The 19,826-nt window shown below is 48.6% G+C and overlaps 1 protein-coding gene across 1 annotated transcript in view; it reads right to left on the reverse strand.

Moving 5' to 3' along the window:
- SLC24A3 (solute carrier family 24 member 3) overlaps window positions 1-19,826 on the reverse strand; it is a gene marked incomplete at both ends in the record, with an annotated part of 107,554 nt that overhangs the window by 14,473 nt on the left and 73,255 nt on the right. The window contains 5 exons of the mRNA XM_082276707.1: window positions 291-451; window positions 2,973-3,118; window positions 4,466-4,519; window positions 6,559-6,584; window positions 10,900-10,974. Of these exons, the coding sequence (XP_082132833.1) occupies window positions 291-451; window positions 2,973-3,118; window positions 4,466-4,519; window positions 6,559-6,584; window positions 10,900-10,974 (462 nt within the window). The remainder of the gene's footprint in view (window positions 1-290; window positions 452-2,972; window positions 3,119-4,465; window positions 4,520-6,558; window positions 6,585-10,899; window positions 10,975-19,826) is intronic.

A 19,826-nucleotide genomic window follows, 5' to 3' on the forward strand; every position in this document is an offset into this window, starting at 1 on the left:
AGTGCAGTCTCAGGGTAGTGCCATATTATTAAACAGATCTATGCAGGGGGCACCCCCTGTGAGCAACAGCTACATGTAACATAACTGCATAATACCCTCTGCTAAAATCGCCAAGGGGACAGAGAGCAGGGGATGATTTAGTGAAGTCAATGTCAGAAGGATAAAATCTGGGAGAGCGCTATCAGGGGATCCAGAAGAAACACCAGAGGTGCATTTCAAGCCAAACACTGCTACAGGAAAAGGAGAAAATTCTAAACGAGAAGGGCGGGTGGGGGAGATAAAAGACACACCTCATTGATTAACATGCGGCTGGCCATGGAGAGACGTGTTTTGGGAGGGAAATGGCTGGTTATCATGATCCGGAGCCCAGCCTCGGAAAATGAAAGCTGGTGTGGGTAGGCAGAGAGCAGCTCATCAACCATGATCACTGAGGCTTTACGGTGGAAATTTCCTGCAGCCAAGGAACAAAAACAAATTGAGGTCTTCCTCAAGCAATCTCTCCCTCTGCTCTACATGGCTCTCAGAAGAATAAACCCATGGATTCCAGAAGTTCTTTGTAAGAACCATTCCTTCAGCTACACCATTCAAAGTAAGGCTCATCTGTCCTTAATTTCCGCCTTCCACACACCTTATATGCCTGTTTTTAAACAGTCAGCATGGTATCACCACTCCCGCTCCTTACAGAGAACTACATCTGCTCTGCACAGTTTATCACAGCTAGGCAGACCACTGCTTCAACAACAGCTATCCCACCAAGGCAGTTACTTCCAGTTGTAACCTGCACTTCCATGAGGATATTGTCCTCATCCACCACTAACTGTGTTCCTGCAAGGTATCAACACGAACGAGAAGAAGGCTCCTGCACCCCGGGCTTGCAGCTCATGGCCAGGAACTGCCACCAAACCCAGCAGCAAGTGCACGTGCCAGAGCAATCCACAGCGCAGGAGCAAAGGGACAGGGAGACACAGGCAGGTCCCGGAAGCGTGCTCCTCCTGGGGCACAGCGCCGATGCCCACTGTCTCTGGGATTCGTCCTTCCTGCACCTGGATGACACCTTGGGCTGTGAATCCTGTGCTAGGACTAGGACTTGGCAGCAGGGAAACCTGAGGCCTTACCCAACACACTTCTGCACTGGTTTATTAAAACCAGTGTTTAACACTGGCAAATGTTTTGTGGCATTACTGTTTTTGATCATCACTGTTAGTCTTACAGAAGACTATCTCCTTGGCCTTCATGTCACTATTTTTTTTTCCTACCAAGGCTTCCATGCATTGGGGTAGATAAGTGAACTCCTCCATATTAAAAAAACCCAAACAACAAAAACCAACTGGCTTTTCCTTGTGAGTTTTCTCACACTGGCACTTGTTGAATGGCACCTCAAAGAACTGCCCCAAATACAAAAACTTTCTGTTTCAGACTTTTTGGTCCTCTGTTAAAAAAAGGCTTCAGAAAAGGCCTCAGAAGACAAACAGTGTCTGAAACCCCCAAGCACCCCATTGCAACAGGTGCTGCTGGTGGCCCTGTGCCCCTGGCTGGGACACAAAGCTGCACCACTTGCCTTTCCGGGCCTCCCGTGGCCCAGGGCCAAGGAAATACAGGAACAATCTGCAAGAAGATGAAGCAATCCTTTCGTCTTCCTTTCTCAGTCAGTGTGAGTAACCACAAGTGTCCAAATCAAAAAGTTACCAGCAGAGTATGCAAAAACACATTGTGGGGACATTTAAACCAAATCCCACAATCAGAACTAACCCTGAGGCCAGCGGGTAAAGCTGGACGTGCAAGGCCTGAGTTTGTGCTCACTGAGTTTTCCCAGTCTAGCTTTCCTGGCACAGAACTGCCAGCACAGTTCTGCTGTGGAGAGCTCCAGGCAACAGAGAGCCGTCCCCACAAAAGCAGCTTCCCCAGATCAGAGTGCACAGCACTGCTAACAGCTTTCCCTCTGAAACAGGCCTGTAACTGAGAGCTGGCAGACTCCAGGAGTTTGCTATCAGCAAATAAACCCTGCTATGTTTAACTGCTTACTGTACACACACTATGCCTCTCGAGCACCGTTTGCAGAAAAAGAGACCTATTTTTGGTTGGGTGGGTGGGTTTTTTGGACAGACTAGCAAAACAGAAGAGGCAGCCCATCTGTAGTCAGAGACCAGGACTGATTTCAACAAGATGGAGCTTCTTCTCAGGCTAAGTCAGTGCCTCAGGGGAAAGGGAGGAGTTATTCCTGAGGACAGGTATGAAAACATCCCAGCACGTACTGCACATGCTTGTTGACTGTTTTAAAGACAAAAAAAAATCCGCTGCAAATACAGTTTAGCACATCCTTGCAAACGCAGACACTGAACTACTGCTGCTGAGCTACAGGACGGGGGAATTTTTTTTAAGCTGAAGAAACACAACCATTTTTATACATGATCATACTAAAGTCAAACTGGAACAGATTTCAGCCAAAGTGAAATACTCTTAAAGACCACTTACGTGGAAAAGTTGGGCATGGTAAAGACAGCACGTGCAGAAAGAGCACAGTTCCCAGACCCACACAGAGTCCCCACCCTCCCTTCACTGGGGGTAAAGTGTACACTGGTCTAAGTAGGGCCTTTTTTCTTGCTCAGTTGATGTCCCTTTGGAGTGGAGTTAAGTTTAACTGGAGAAGATGTAACTTCAGTTCAGAGTAACAGTGCCCACAGCAGGACTTAAAATCGCTGTAACAGGCTAGACAGCCAACCCCTGGGCTTGAAGGAGTCCTTACAGCCAAGCACTTGTCCAGCAGCAGGAATCAGCCACAAGAGGCCTCAGCCACCTCCAGTGGCACAGGGTGTGGTGGCCGGGATCACCACACCGTGCCCCTCATCTGGGAGGGGGGGTTCCAAAAGGGCCACCCTGCCCGCTCCTATTTTGTGGCTTACAAGACAGCAGCAGTTCCCACGTGTGAGCAGGGACAAAACACCCAGAATGATGCAAGCGAGAGGGTGACTTACTGGAACAGTTACCTTTCTTTAGTAACACCACTGTGGCATCGCAGTTGCTGTTGTCGTCCATTTCCGTGTTACTTGCTAAACCGTTCACCATATTTGCAGAGTTTTTTGTCTTCCTCTCAAAGCAGTGATGTATGGTTGAGTTGTACCTGCACAAATGAAACAAACTCAGGATGCACCTTTACTTCTTGACAGTCTTCCTTTCCTAGACTTGTATCCTACGCAATACAGCTAAGGGAGGGAAGAAAACTCCTCTGGTTTTAAGGAGCATCCCAGAGCTCCAGCTAAATTGTACACCATGCAATCTCTCTGTACCCAGAAGGCTATGAAAGATAGAAGCCATAGATCTTGAATGACATACAGGCTTCTGTGTTAGGTGTGATGAATATTCTGTGTCATGAGTGATCTTTGCTTGTCACCATCCAAGTATATTTTTTTATCACATAATCACACTTGAGTATCAGCATTATTTTACTGGGAGGACTCACCACAGAAACACAACACCCTATGCTAAATTGATTTCATCTTTGGCCGGGGGGGGGAAAGGCACATATTACAACTGTCTTGCTGGTCAGTTAATTGTTGCAAGGGTGAAGCTACCCTCCATGTCAAAATTTCTAATTATTAGATGAATTCTGACTTGTGTTCCCTTCACCCAGCCTGAGTGTTTCACTGTTCTCACTGAGAATTGCTCTCACAATATTTACTCTATTCATCATTTCAAAACAAATCTCTAGCCTTACTTGTGGAGACAAGACCACTGGTGTGCTTGGCAGCCAGTAGGTTTTGTTGAATGTTCCAGTTTACATCTGGGTTTCCTTTCCACTGGCTTTTGAAAACAAGACAGGAGGAGGGGAACCAAACAGCAGAACAGACTAGTTTTACTAGCAAGAACTTGTGTGAAAGAAGTCACACAGGCCAGATGCTCAGAAAATCGCTGCTGACTGTGCTGAAGTTTTATCACAGATCTCCAGGCAAGCAAGAACTGCTGCAGAGCTTTGCATCCGTAAAAAGCAGGCTGGAATGTCGCTCCTGCTTGTTTCCAAGTAAGGATGCTAAAGTGAAGTCAAAAGAGACTGTTTTGGTGGGACTTGAGGATGGATCCCGATTTGCTGCATTAGCCATGGTCAGTTCACACAGGGCGAGAGCCATAAAGCACAGATTCACAGGACAGTTTAGGTTGGAAAAAACCTCCACAACCTTCAAGTCCAGTGTTAATTCAGCACTGCCAAGCCTACCACTAAGCCATGTCCCTAAGCACCATATTTACACATCTTTTGGGAATCACCTTCAGGGACAGTGATTCCACCACTGGCCCGGGCAGCCTGTTCCTGCGCCTGACAACCCTGCTGGTGAAGAAAGTTTTCCTAACAGTCAAGCTAAACCACCCCTTCCAGAACTGGAGGCTGTTTCTTCTTCTTGTTGGGAGAGCTGGGTGAGGCAAGGGGAACAGGGAGCCTTAGGATTTAAATAAGCTGAGGGCACATTTGACTTACTTCATTATAAAGATGTAGATGACATACATCAGCACTAAGACTAAGGACTCCCACCTGGAAACAAGAGCAACACATAAACGCATCAGAGCAGGGCACGGCATAAGCTGCCCCTGTTCAGCCACTCCCCCGTCTGCCATGCCACAAGTGTGCAGAAAGGCTTAACCCTCCTGGGCTGCCTTAACATTCCTCTATAAAAAAGGGATGCATAAAGAAATGGCTCGCACATCCATGCATGATGCCTCCCTTGTTTTCTTGACTTCTGTGGTTTTACTTGGCTAAATTGACCTGCCAGCTAAGAACAAGTGACAAAACCCAGGAGTTCAGTGAGCAAATCGCACACCCAAGTGATGCCTTAGGTTTTAACTTCTATATTTTTCAAATCACTGTACTGCTTAGTGTGTAAATCTGAAGTTTCTTGTAGCCTGTTAATTTCTGCTCTCTCCTGCTAGTTAGACGTAACAAAGCCTCTCCGAGCCTGCTCTCCAAGACACCCAGACCGTCCTAGGCCCAAAAAGTATAAACCAAAGAGCCTCTAAGGGGGTGTAAGCTGAGGGGAATTACATCATTAAACTGAAGATTTAATTGGAGAAGTAACCCTGCTATGCAAATGCACCAAACCTATAAAGGTGTGGAAAAGCTCGTGACCCACAGTCCACCTTGGGGTCCATCTTGGCAGTAGCCTCTGGCTCCCCAGGGGTACCTTTGAAGGCCTTTCAAATAAATACCTGCCTTTATTCCCTTACTCCTGTCTAGTCTCTGTGTCTAGGAGGCCTCTCAAGGCATCACAAGGACCACCAACACTTCTGTGAGGACAATAACCACGAGATGTGGTCAAGTGAGGGGAGCAGTCACCCTGCTCTGCCTGCAGGGACGTAAAGCAGGGTGCTGGGCTTTGTAAAGCCGATCATGCTCAGACAACCTGGGCAAGGGGCAGCTGCTCTGTCGCTGCTGCTGCTGCTGCACAAGCACTGAGAATGCAGCAGGCAGCACTTCAAAGTGCTGATTAGATACTGATAGGTTTTTTCCCTCTGCTGCTTCTGTGTCAAACTAATGAAATAGTAGAATTTGTATGAAAACAAATTATAATGCGACTTTTAGAGTTTGTTTCTAGGTAATCTTTTTCATTCACCGAAGTGCTGTGTTCTGCATAGTTAGTTCCCTATGGCAAACTGCTAGTCCTTGTGGAAATCATCCATTATCAAACTACTATATGCTAAAACTCATGGAACATTTTCTCCACAAGCATTTTGAGGTACTGCACTAACTATATCAATGTCTCAATCCCTGCTTCTGAAGATTCAACACTCAGCTTCTGCATTGTGGTTTGTTGTTTTTTTTTTCTTTAAAGAGCACGGTTAAATACAACTGGCCCTCGGGTGAATTTCGGTAAAAAAAACCACACAAAAAAATCAGCAAAGAAAGCCCGGCCACTGCAAGAGTGGGTGTTTGAAACCTGCCTCTGAAATGGGCAAGAGCCAGTGAGGGAGAACACCAGCCTAAGCAGTCTGACGCTCCCTAGTGCCTGCAATCCAAATGACACCGGCTGAGAGTGACACCAAAGCCAATGCCTCACCTCCACTGCCACCTCCAGCTCTGTCACCTCGTGCTGGAAACAAAACCATGAGACCAAAGCAACTGAAAAGTGTCTGAAGCCCTCCTAGAGCACCATACCTACTGCACTGCACTTAAGCACATTATTAGGGATATTTTTATTTTTCTTTTATTTCTTTAAACTGGCCATTCACTAAACTATGCAAAATCCAAATATACACTTATTTATGACTGCTTGGGCATCCCCTCCTGGCACACACAAAGCTCTGCTGAGCACACTGCCATCCCGAAGCTGCTGCAGGGCATGCAGAGGGCACTGACTGCTGCTGTACCAGGAACAGTATGAGCGACACTCTCCTGGGCTTTCCTCTCTAGCTCAAAAAATTAGTTATTCTGGCCTGTCTTGTGCTGATGTTTCTCACACAGCAGCAAACAGCTGCCCTGCGGAACTTTTAGCTTTCTCTTTCTCTCCTCATAAACAGTAATTATGGCAGCTTTTGTGGTATAACTGGAAAAAACGAAAAGAAAAGGGATTCACTTACCAGGAAACTCTTTCATCATAAATAAACTGTGGAGAAAAGATTTTAAAATAGCATGTTATACACAAAACCACACTTGAAAACAGCTCATCACCTGAGGCAGGGGACAGAGTAAAGCAAGACAGGGCTCATGGCAATGGCATTAAGCTTGGGTGCATTTTGGCACTGGCTTCCTGCCCAGCCTTTGAACTTCTCAACCCTTAGTTTCTCTCACCTAGCCAAAGCAAGCAGGTATTCCTTCCCAAATGCCGCTGGATCCTTGTGTTAGCCAGAGTTACTGCAGGAGTTAGAGGGAAAGCAGCCATGAGCCAGAGATGGGGCTGCATCCCTGTGACCCACTCGGCTGTCTCACCGGACATGGCCTCCTCCCCGCCAGCTCCCGGCCGGATGCCGAGTGACCCGCCAGCGGACCCACAGCAAGCTCCGCAGCTGCTGCCATGTCCTGCTGGGCCCAGGGCGTTGTTCCCATCAGCTCAGGGTAACCACCACCCCAGCTGACTGTAGCTACTGTGACAGGCCCTCTGGCACACCTGCTGATGGATGGGCAGTGTGGCTTTCCCAGCTGTGCCACAAAGCCTCCTCGGGCAAGGAATGCGCCTCCTCCCTGAGGGAAGCACCAGCACCATGGCGAGGGGCGTGAGGGAACGACCAGCACCTAGGTGAGGGGTGTGAGGGAAGGACCAGCACCTAGGTGAGGGGTGTCAAGGGAGAACCCAGAGCAATGGTGAGGGCTGCGAAGGAAGCAGCAGCACCACGGCGAGGGGTGAGGGAAGGGCCCGCACAGGCAGAGGCCGAAGAGCTGCACTAGCAGTGGCTGAAGGCTCGCAGTGGCTGAAGGCCTGCACTGGCAGGTGGCCGCTGTGTGCCGTGACCAGGCCCTCCCCCTTGCCGTGCTCCACCAGCCCTGCCGCTCCCCGCGGGCCCAGTTCTCCTCCCACGGCGGCGGGATGGCTGCGAAGGGGACCCGCGGTCCAGTGCCTCCGCGGAAGGCTGGAGCTGGAGTCGCACACAGCCCTCGCGGCCTCGGCGACGGGCCACGGTCCATTTGGCCCTTCCAAAGCACCAGCAGGGAAATGCCGTGCCCGCACCAGGGATTACAGATCCACGGCTGCGCTCCAAGCAAACAGGGGGGAAAAGGAACGAGGCCCTGAAAGCAGAGTGAACACTTCCCCGTGGCCATACAGCTGTAAATAGCAACTCCCGTGTGACAGCCGGCAGGAGGCAAGAGTTACACTGGTTACTGGAAGAGAACATGACCTCGAAACATTGCAAATTACAGTTCCCAGTCACTATGATCCAACCTGACAAGGCCTGTTTTAGGTTACAAAATTTTACAATGTTTAGGTTACAAGTCAGCGTATGCACTGACTTTTGTAACTAAAAATAGCACCCATCTCCGTTTTGACACTAATGACTCTGACCATGTCCCTTCAAGTTAAGATACACAGGCATCTTTTTCCTCTCAAGAGAATAAGGAGTTAAGTCTTCCCAAGCTCTACAAGAAGACAAGGCAGCATTGTAACATTATAAAGTTTAAAAAAAAAAAAAATCATAGGGCTGAATCAAGATGAATTAAGAACGGTAAATGCAGTTTATTCACTTCTAACCTCTGTGGTTTAGAATTCACTCTCTCTCATCAAATAGCCTGGAGCAGCAAACAGGTGAATCTGTACTGCCCTATTTCTTACAACAGCACTGCACTACCTTTTCTAGTACAAATGGAGACAAAGTCATATTAATTCACCCAGCACAGTATCAAGCTTTTAAAGGTTGCTGTATCTCAGCATTGGAAGGAATATATTTATTTCCCCTCAGGTTTATGTGTTTATGATTAGTAAGGATACCGGTGGAGTGCAACTTTTAACACAGCACCAGTGGCTGCTGTTTAAAATGCCATGAGAAGAAACTTCTACAAACAATGTAATTCTTCAAGACTGATGACTCTACTCCAGCTGCAGAGAAGTCTCAATGCCCTCATATGGAAAATTATCCCTGCATACAAAGCACTGAAGTGTCTTCTAAAAGGAGCACACAAATCTTATGAAGGGGAAACCACAGGCAGGTTACACTGTGCTCTGCATGGAGCCTGTGGCTCATCTCCCAGCTGAGCCATGGGGGACTGGAGAGTCGGAATTTGAGCAACAGTGTCCTTCCACCTCAGCTGGATTCTGTCTTAAAAGGACAGGAAAACTTAGAGACACTGTGAAGCCAGGGATTCCTGGGTGAGTGAAGGGAAGGAGAAACTTCTTAAACTGAAGTAGTGTTTGACAGGAGAAATTCTCATGTGCTATCAACAGGGGAGCAATATTGCATACAAAAGGGTCGGTGCATCAGCTAGAGGGAAGCTAAACCTTTAACCACTTAAAATGTTTTCCCTTCCTCCCATCTTTCTCTGTTTTTCCCTAACAGGTGTTTAAGTCATTTGCAATGACTGTTACGGAGTAACATCGAAAGACATTGGGATGCGCTCCACCTCACCCAACCCAAATTATCCAGGTAGGGCTGTAACATGGGAATAGGAGCTCTGGCAATGCCTTCAAGCCCCCTCTAATGCCTGGATTTGCACCATCCTGCAACCCTAGCTGCCTGGAGGGCCTTGAACTCCACCACTGATAAGATGAGCAGAAGAGTGGGCATACAGCTGGAGAGAAGCTAACTCAAAGCTTAGGGAAAAAATAACTACATCCTGGTTTTACAGGGTACACTCCCAAAAGAAAAGGACTCCTGCACTTCTGTAATGATGAAGAACAGCTTAAACAGAAATAAAGTGTAGGAGAAAAGTCTTAGGGGTAACAGAGATGTCTGTTCTGCAAGCCATACGACTTTCTCATGACATAGAAGACGCAGACAGGAATTTCAGGGGTGTGCTGGACACAAACCAGTAGAGAATTCTTCTCCACATCCTGATGTCCTGATGCGGCTGACTACCATAGGGACGAAGCAGCCATGAAAAAAACCCGCCTTGCTTAAAGAATTTAAAACTGATGACAGAGTTTCAACTCTCAAGAGCTTCAACCAGATTTTCAACTTGTCTGCCTCCATGCAATAAATGAAATGCCCAATCCAAGCACCAGGAGGCTAGGTGCCAGGCAGATGCCCACATCTGTGCTTCCTGTGGAATGAACTAAGAGAATGCCTGCTGGATGTCCTTAAACTTGTGCAATGGGATTCACTACAATTAGTATGTGCGGCTCTGTTTGTTGTTTAGCAACACTTTTTGGTCTGAGATTACTGTCAAGCTGTCAAAGAAAAAATAAAAGCTTCTTTGTTTTGCAGCTCATTGCTAATAATTATGTAGAAAAGTTATTTTTCACCAGGCACAAAACGGCTGGCCTTGTAATATGAGGAATAAAAGTACAAACAGGTTGAGAAGGATCCTCTGTTTAGGATGAGGCAGATAAAGGCCTCTGCACCTACAGAGCATGTCTGGAGACAGAGGCCATGTGCAGGAGGAAACAAACCAAAACCCACTGTTGAAACACACTAATCACAGTAACCTAGACGGCAGAGATGCAAGTGACCCTCTTCTGACTCTAAAGTCCCCTTCTTGCTGACATATGGAAGTTAACCTCACAAGATCATTCTACCTTTCTTGGGGAATCTAGGATACTAGGCTGGGCTGGGGCGGGGGGGGGAAAAAAAGCAACTGTTACCTGGAAATTCAATTTTTACATTTCCTGGCGTTGTTCGGCATTGGTTGCAAAGGTAATGCTAAACTGATAGCAGTGTCTTTAGCTAAAACTTGTGCACATATTTTTTCACTGAATAGCCCAATTCTGAGAGATTTGGAGCGTTTTCTTGATGAACCTGATGAACACTGGGATAGTCCCAGCACTAAGAACTGCTGAAAGTGTAGTCTTTGAGGACTTTCTGTTAGCACGCACTGCCCCTATTACGTGTGGAAAAACTAACCTTAGTGTTTTGCAGGAGCTGTTCAAGACCTCTCTCCTCTGGGCACAAGTGCTGCCTCCTCAGAGGTTAGTTACATGTTTTTTAGGAAGTCATGAAGGTCACTGCCAGGAGAGCACCCCGATCCATGCATCCACTGCAGGGCTGCCCAGGGGCTCAGGACTTGGGTTCAGCTCCGCACTCCGTGTCTGCACCGGGCCACCACACCCCACCCCAGCTATCCCTCCGGGCTCTCCAGACACTCCTCCATCTCCTGCCCTCGGGCCAAGCTTCCCAGCAGAAGCAGGGAGACCACAAGCAGTTTTCCACAAGCAGAAATCCCTGTGAGTGTTGGAGGTGGGATCTTAGCTACAAGATTGTGATTCCATGGCAGGTTCCCTTTACAGGTAGCAGTAGACATGGGCTCCCGCAGATGAGGAACCTTCAAAAACTTACCACGATGAGTGCAACAACAGACAGTGTGTAGTAGATTGAATCTCTCAAGAGACTCCACGACGACAGTGCAACAACCTGGGAAAAGAGGCAGAGAGAGGATGTCAGCTAGGCTCTCGCCAGAACGCCAGCGCTGTGCCCAGGTTCAGCCTGTCGCTCTGTGGGAGCTGTCCCCACACGTGCTGGGACTTGAGGAGGAGGCCCAAGACAGGAAACACCTTCTGCAGCTGCCAGGGGAACAAACAGTTGCTGGGGAGACAGGAATGGCCACATCCAAAGTACCAGTGGACTCAGCTGTCCCCCACATCAGGCTGTGTGCCCCCAAGGAGTCTATGAGGGCTGCTGCTTTACAGGAAGGGGCTCAGGCTTTATGAGCACGACCACACTGATGAGTGTTACTGCAGCTCTGTGTGCATCTACGCAGCTTCTGGGACAAACACTCAAGTCAACACTCCAGCAAAGTGTTACGAACAAAAAACAGGAATTTTTTTTTATGCGGAGAATAAAAAAGGGATTACTGTGCAGTTCATGTTACCCGACACCTTCCAAAGCCACAGAAATGAGGAAGAATTCTCACTGCAGGCTGCATGAGCCTGCAATTCAGATCTTAGAAGAAAAAATACCAGTGAATGAGTTAATTCATGAACAGTACTCAAAAGGGCAGATTAAAAGCAGTCATGTGGTGGTAACATCTTCAGTATGATTCTATTTTCTGCAGCTCTAGGAAGTTCCCTCAGTATTTGCCATTTCTGGAGTGCATTTCAAACACTCTGGGTCACATCCTTCAAAAGTGTAAAGCTGAAGGAGGAAGATGGGAGATGGTTCATTTACACTGATTTGGATCTGAACATACACATGAGTATTCTGACCATACCCTCCAGTCATGCTTGTGCATGAATTTGGTCACATGAACAGTAACTTCATTTTCAGTCCTATTTCAGTGTTAGCAAAAATAATTTCCCAAATTTCTCTTCGTATTAACTCTTACTATATTGGAATTTTCCAAAACTGCGAGCAAAACAAATGCTGTAAAAAGATACTGACCATTATACTTAAAAAACCCCTACAGTCTCTTAGCAGTAAGGCTTTTTTAAAAATGGGTGTAATTTATGCCCAGTGCAAAGTCTCTTTATGCAACCATTTACATGTTAGAAACTCCTACCTGAAATAAAAAAGCAGGCCTTTAAAGCCCTCGGGTCAAACCAGAGCTACACCAACTGACAGTACATTTCTAGGCACACAGAGATAGACAAATGGAGATGCTTTCTGACGGAAATTTCCAAATGTAGAAACATGGAGCTGGGTTCATAATTCTATCCAGACACCCTCAATTAAATCTCACATCTTATGAGAATGAAGTGTGCCCCTTCATTCTGACTGAGCAAATTCTGAAAGAGAGTTTACAGAACAATTAGACATTATTCCACTCAGCTTTCAGGATGCTGCACAAGGCCCTCTGCACTTTCCTCAGCACAGATGCTGGGGATCTTACAGCTGTAAACTTCAGCTCTGGACACAGAAGTCACATTTCTGAAGCAAACGACAGCCCCCACAGGAACAGGCTCTGTCTCATAACCTCTGTCCCTGGGCTAAGGGGTGCCACCATGCAGCGCAGCGCAGCGCAGCTGTGAAAGCAAGGTGCCCCCAGTTGCAAGGCATCAAGGTAGTCTTCCTCCCGTTCTTTGATATTGTACAATGATGTTGAAGGTGCAGGATAATGTTTTCCCAAGGAATTTTCCTCAGACACCTGAATGAGCACATTATGATCCAGATGCTTAAATGCAGCTCTGTAGCAGGGGCCTGCTGCACAGAACTGACAGACCAAGATCCTGTGGGAATCACAGGGACTCTTGTGCTGATCCCAGATCGGATTGAAGGGAACATGCTCGTGCCTGGCACCTGTACAGGCTGCTCACATTTCACAGACATCTGAGTGGGTCTCCCTGATGCAGTAACTGTGGGGCAATTCAATTTCAGATGTCTTTAGGGCCCAAGTCACCCAGCTGAAGTTTCTGAACCATTTGGTCCATGTGATATAGGGAAGCCATGCACATAAGGCAACCGTGCACCGAGGGTGAAAGGAGCTTGTGAGCACCGAGGGCAATGGCAGTGCTCAGCCTGCTGGTCAGAACCGTGTCCTGAGGTAGAACTACCGAGGTCCTGAAGGCCTTGTGCCTTGCAGCCACCAAGGACTCCACATAAATCTTAAAACACCGGAAACCACTTAAACTACTGATCAGCAACATGGAAAAGAAATCAGGGAAGCAATTATCTTGGATCAAAACATGACCAAAGTCGAGTTTTAAATCAGCAATACTGTCATACTGTAAGCCAGCAGCGAGTGGTCCTGCAGGAGCTGAGCGTAAGGAGGCAGCTGTAGAACCACTGACCTGTCAGTCAGGTGACGTTTCTGCCGTTTGAAGTGAGTGCCTGAAATTCAAACCCCAGACAAGCGCCCCTTGGCTGTCCCTTGACCACTCAGTGGGGACTGAACCCCGTTCCCCTGAGCTGAAAGGAAGAGGTCTGAAGTCAAGGCTTAAATGAGAGCATCCCCAGATGGGTCCACACAAGACACACACAGAGCCTGCTCCCCTGCATGCCACAGCATCATTCTCCTAGGGGTAAACTCACCCATCATAGATACCTGGTTTGTCACCAGTAAACCTTCACCCTGCAAACTCCTACATGTAACATTTACTACTCAGAATGCTTCCTTCCCTTTCTGAAAGGCTGGTGAGCAGAAAAATCAAGATTCTTCTCAGTTCTAGCTTGATTGCTGAGCTTTGCGACTCCTGAAGCTGTGGCCCCATGCAGCACACACAATCACCTCCATCTAGTACATGTGGAGATCAGCTACCAAAGGGAAAATCCCCCAAGATCAGACACTGGCATCTGCTGGCTGCAGCACTGAAGTTGACCACCCATAGGGCAATATGCCCCATGCCTCGTCCTAGGACTTCGCCATTTATCCTCTGTAAAACTGACCCTTCTCTCTTCTGCTCTTCCAAATTGTTTCTCTGCTCCTAGCAGCGTAGAAGCTCTTCTCCTGCCCAGGAGATGTCCATCACCAGAGGCCATCCAGCTGGCTGTCTTTTATGGCTTGCTGTGCCCCATGGTGGCAATGGACCCGAGATGAAGCACATGTGGCAGAACAGGGCTGCTGCTCCCTTGGCAAGGATGTCTGTGCTCCTGCTGCAGGAGTCCAGAGGTGTGTGCACTCCTGAGTATTCTGGCTGCTAAACTTCCGGGGTAAGCATGTAATCACATCCATGTTCTTCAGGGATCTTCTTCACTCTGAATTGTTTCGGGCGTTTTCCTCATCTCATGGCCTGTTCTTTGCTTGACATTCTCGAGCTGTGATCAGCTACTAACACTGCTAGGAAATGCTAGGCTTTGGAAGCAATCTCCCTAATCTTGTTTTTCTGTTACCCTCTGGCACAGAAGGTCTAGATTTTTAGGTATTAAGAACTAATAACTTAATTTGCTAATGTGGAGAGGCAGGAATGCTTGGATGAGGGTGTCAAAAGATTAAAGACAATCCCTGTGGCGATTAGCCTAAAGAGCCCACGGAGGTCAACAGAGATGTGCCAGCAGTGAATCCACCAACATCAAAAGGCATCCAGAAGCCGAGAATCCAGGTCAGACCTCATCCTGTCCCTCTTTGATGTGGACTGCACAGAAGTGATTAGGGAAGCTCTCACACCACCCTAGCAGATGCTGGGATCTGGCTTTCGAGCACTCGTCTGTGCTGCCTGACAAAGCTGCTGCTCACCGCCATCCCTTGCAAGGCCCTGGCCCATGAGAGCCGGCCAGCAGTGCACTGTGCCAGCCCCCTGGATCAGCTGCAGCCAAGTGTGCGGTGGAACCTCCTCACACGCTGCTCCTGGTTTGCAGGAGCTGCCCTCGGAGCCCAGGAGGGGCCCTTTGAAGCCTGCTGGGGTCCCCTCCAGAAGGGGCTGTGCTCCTGACACTACTGTTCAGCAAACCCTCAACGCAATTTCAAATCAGCCCCGTGATAACATAGCAGGATCTCATGCCAAAGCAAGAGAAACAACCAACTGTTGGCCACTGTTACAGGAAGCAGTGAACTCAGGTGGAGGTCTGGGATAGATTTTCTGGGAATCAGGCTGGCCATAGCTTGCAGTTAATTCACGTCTTATGCATTTAGAATGACACAAAAATAAAAAGTGCTCTACCTCAGGTATCAGCTCTCATCTCTGAAGAGGATGGGAAGACAAAAGCCAGCAGTGATCTGAAGAATCACAGAACTGTTTAGGTAGGAAAAGTCCTCAAAGCTCACCGAGCCCAACTGTCCCCCCAGCAACGCCAGCAAGGCAACTGCCAGCCCATGTCCCCGAGTGCCACGTTCTGCTCAGAGATGGGCCACAGCAGGGCCCATCAGCTGAAGGATCTGAGCCACGCTGAAGAGGGCGAGGACAGGAGGAGCCCCCGGACACGCACGCGTTGTGCCACTCACCCACCCAGACGCAGCCCCTGCGCAGCTCCCAGGCGCTGTGGGGACACCGCTCAGCGCTGTGTGGGTCCCGCTCCCTCACCTCCCCAAACGTAACACCAGGAGAAACACAATCAGGACTTGTTTAAAGACTGCCTGCTGGGCTCACACTGCCTTACGATCCCTGAAAAGCCAAACATCCCTGACTGCCTTTGGAGAACCTGTCAGGGCCTGATATTTCAGGACAGCCCTGAGAGAGACCAGTCTCTCAGGGCTTCTGTTTCCCTTGACGGGGCACAAGCTCTGCCTTTAAACTTTGCAGCTGATTATTTTAAGAACTCCTTGCTCAGCTCAGGTAATTCCAAGGACCCGGCCACCTGCCTGCTCACTCTCATTGCTCATGGTATCAGTGAAGCATCACAGATTAATGTGAGAGTGTGACAGTGCCTTACTTGTATTGATCTTTACATTAAATTAGGCGCAGATCCATCTGTGGCTGTCAGCAAGAAGCCATTGCAGAGCCTCTGCACCTTTCCTGGGAGACACACGCAGGACTTTGTGTGGTTTGGAGGGTGGTGGGTTCCTGCTGGCACTTTGACACATCCGTAATTCAGACAGACAATTAGCCAAGCAGGTCCAACAGGATCTCAGAGGCACCATCTCCCAGCACAGTAGGAATCCTGGTCCCACCCCCCCTCTTGGCACACTGAACCGTTCTGCCACAGCAGATATTTTAGACGGATTCCTGCACAGAAAGCCACTGCTGCCTGTGCAGAGCCCCAGGAAAGCCAGCAGGCAGACAGCATTGGCCAGAGGCCCCCATGCTGGGACTGACAGCACAGCGGGATGTCCTGGACCAAGCGACACTCCCTCTATACCCCATGGTCATGTCTGAATATCCCAGGACACTATGAGTATCCAGCTCAGTCTCCAGACCATAATCTTGGCCAAAGACGCCAGGGTCCTACGATGCAGCATTAGGGCTTGCTTGAGGCTTTGACCAATACTGACCACCACTCCCAGCTTCAGCAAAGCACCAAATACGAGCAAGGGTCAGGCCAAAGAACAATCTGGGACTTAAAATACCCGTCTCTCTCAGACAGTTAAAGCAGCCGCGATCTAAGGGAGCTGCTGTGATGAAAGCCTCCTTCCAATTACCAGCCCCCTAATTTTACCTCTGGCTTGCCATTCCCTGCAAAGCTTGGTTGTCACTCTGGCTCCCAGTCCGTACACTGAGCACCAGCTCCATCTATTCTCATCACTTCCCCAAGAATGTCTGCTTTTTCAAGCCTCTCTTGATATTTTCATCACTGCCGCAGCAATCTGTCTCTGTGACATTCTCAGAATGGAAACAGTGGACACTCTCCAAACCTCAGGACAAAGCCAAAAATATTTCCCTGCTCAACTGGTAGTCATAATCATCCATGAGTTATTTGGACCAGCGTGTCTCTTTAGCTCAGATTCCCACAGAGCTGAAGCAGCAGGACCCCAAGGCCTCTGCTGGACCACAGGATCCACAGCAGAATTCAAGGACAGCTGTAGACAGGAAGGCGTGCACAGAGTAAACATCTCCCAGTCTCTCCAGACTGGCCAGTCCTTGTCGGAAGTGAAAAACAGATTTTGTGATTTCCCTTGCTTTTACACTATAAACGATCTGAGAAAAAAATCCTACAAATGGCACATCCACAGTGTTGATCTGTGTGTAAATTTTGTCAGAGAAAACTTAACCTCAAATGGTGATGGTGTTTTGTGGCAATTAGGAAGTGGCCTTGGTTTGATGCTGATAGGAATCCATTTGCAACTCTTCTGATTGCCTTGGGCAGCATGCATCTCTGAATTAAGGGTGCCTCTCTATCCTGAAACTCCATCCACACCTCTCTGCCCCGGCTGCAGTCTCAGCACCTTACAGACCGCCTGATGTTCCACAGGACAGTGAGAATGGCACTGCCAGCATCCTCCCTCTGCTTTCCCTGTACCTGGGCTTTCACACAGCACGGCCACGCCAGCAGCTCTAGGTACGTACCCAAGGACCACAGCCTTGGCTTCTGGCACTGCTTCAGTCTGACTTATTAGTCTGTCCCATGTCTGCCACACAGCCCATCAGTGAAAGATCAGGCCAGCACCAAACCCCAATGTGCCTTGGGCTGTGAGAGCAGTGAACAGTCCCAGCAGCTGGCATTAAGTTCTCCTTAAACTGCTTCCCAAGAGTTTTACATGTTTTCCACCGATGGTCACAGACCAACGAAGAAAAAAGCAACAGCATTCCAACTCTTCCCTTTTAAAACTCCTCCACAGTTGAGGAGAAGAAAATAAAAAAGCTCATGAATGCAATCATAAAATTGAAAGTCGGTAACGACTGCAGTCTGAGTTGTGAGTAAAATTGAAGCTTAAAAGATTAAGAGGCATGCAAGCTGGCTGAATGGCAGAAGTGGGGTAAAAAAGATTACAGAAGTCCCAGTTGCTTCATTAGAAAATGTTCTACCAGGTTATTAAACTCCGTTTAGCATCCTCGTCAATCTGCCTAACACTATTTCTCAGGCCTGTTTTCCACAGATTAACCCACAGCAGCTGATAACTCTGAGAGGTGCCTCGACTGGCACAAGTGTTCTGTGACCTGGACAGAGGACAGCCTGCTGAATTTAGTTTACTTTCTGAGGTAAAAGAATCCCACCGGAACAGAAGGAGGCAGGTCAGATAGCCAGCCCTTTTCTGTTCCAGTATATTGAGGAACAATGCCTCACCAACAACCTGAACCCTTGACAGAACAAGTAACTGGAAGAACATCTGTGGCACAACCCAGCATTCCTGGTCCCCTGCTCCACCCAGAGAAGCCTGTCTATGTCTGGGGAAAGGTAAAATAGAGATACTTGGACTCAGCTGACAAACACAGCAGTCAAATACTAATTAACAAGTCAAGCCACGCACATTCAAAATTACGGGATAATGCCAGAGTGACTTGCAACTCATGGTTATACTGCTCCCACTTAGGCACTTCTCACCCTCCATCCTCCTCTGCAACGCTGCAAAAGGCTGGGGGTCAGTGCTGGGAGAGGACAGAGTGGAGTGGGACAGGATGGTGAGGAGAGAGCAGCAGAGCTGCAAAAACAAGACGAATCCGGATGGGGGAATGTCCAAAACTGAACAAACTCTGCTTGTGCTGGCTTGAATGAGAGCTGAATTAAGCAAGGACTGCTTCCGAGAATGCCGCGTCCTTGCCGCCAAGGACGGTGAGAGGGCAGGGGAAGGAGGGGAGAGCTTGTGAAGCACAAACATGAGCGTGAGAGAAGACAAGACAGAGCGACCAAGGCCTGGAGGGGACCCCAGGCTAAGGTCAAGCTCCCCATACCCAGCTGGCTTGCAAGCATGGAAAAAGCCCGACACAATCCGTCACAGCGCAGACAGCAGCCTCCTCGCTGCTATCCAGCCTGTGTCCCCGTGAATGCTGCTGGACTGCTGTCTGAAGGGCTGCATCTGTTGCCGCTTCCTTCTCCCTCAGTGTTCTCTTACCTCCTCATTCCCCCCTTGCCAGAAGGAAGCAAAGCAGACACAGCAGCTAAAAAACATTTGGGTTGTGTGCCTTAGCAGCTGCCTACCTGCAGGGAGACGTGCTGGTGTCCCAGGTGTATGGACAGAGGAGGAAACAGCTGCAGACACATCCAACCTGCACTGCACAGGCAGGTGGGGGAAAGAGGACAGCTCCTAACGTATTTCCATATACAGAAACCATCTACAGCTTAAAAATTGCATCTACTGCCTGGATGTGTGTGCTATGCAGAATATTTCAACAGGCTGCAAGAAGAAAGCAGGAAGAGCTTCTGAGGCTCACTGCCACAGGCACAGGGCCTGCATTCACCATCCGCAGGGACAGCTTGAGCTCCCTGTCCAAACATGCCTTGGTCAGACGCCTCAACACACACCAGACATGAAGAAGTTCTGCTTCTGCAGAGGCCCAGTTTAAGGTATATTTGAAAGCTCTGATTTTCAGAGTGTGGATGCTCATTTAGAAAATCCAGCCTTTACTGGAGGGTTCTCATTCGGCCATCAAACACACTGCATCCACTGTCGCCTTTTGAATCCCTCCAGTCCAAAATCTCTAGAGCAGAAGAAAACAGTGGAAAATATGATTTCCCTGGCTGCAGAGCAGACTCCTGTACCTCAAGAGGTGCCTCCCTGGCATGGGTAACATTAGCCAGGAGAGGTCCAGCCAAGGAGACATAGAGTGGAGGAGTGGGGAGAGGTGAAAGGATCAAGACCACTGGAAGAAAGCTGGATGCTCAAAAGACAGCTATGGGTGGATACATGACCCAGGGGAAGAATCTGCTGAAATCTTTTCTACCCAGCCTGAAAAGATGGAGGGGGAGTGACTAGAAGGAACACCACCCCACTGGCAAAAGCAACCACTAAATGTTAGGAGATGCAGTTAAGTCACTTGCTTGGTTCCAGACAAGAACAGCCCTAGGGATGAGGGCAGGGCTCA

Source organism: Coloeus monedula (assembly GCF_965178545.1).
Source record: "Coloeus monedula genome assembly, chromosome: 2".
In the NCBI taxonomy this organism is placed as follows: Eukaryota; Metazoa; Chordata; class Aves; order Passeriformes; family Corvidae; genus Coloeus; species Coloeus monedula.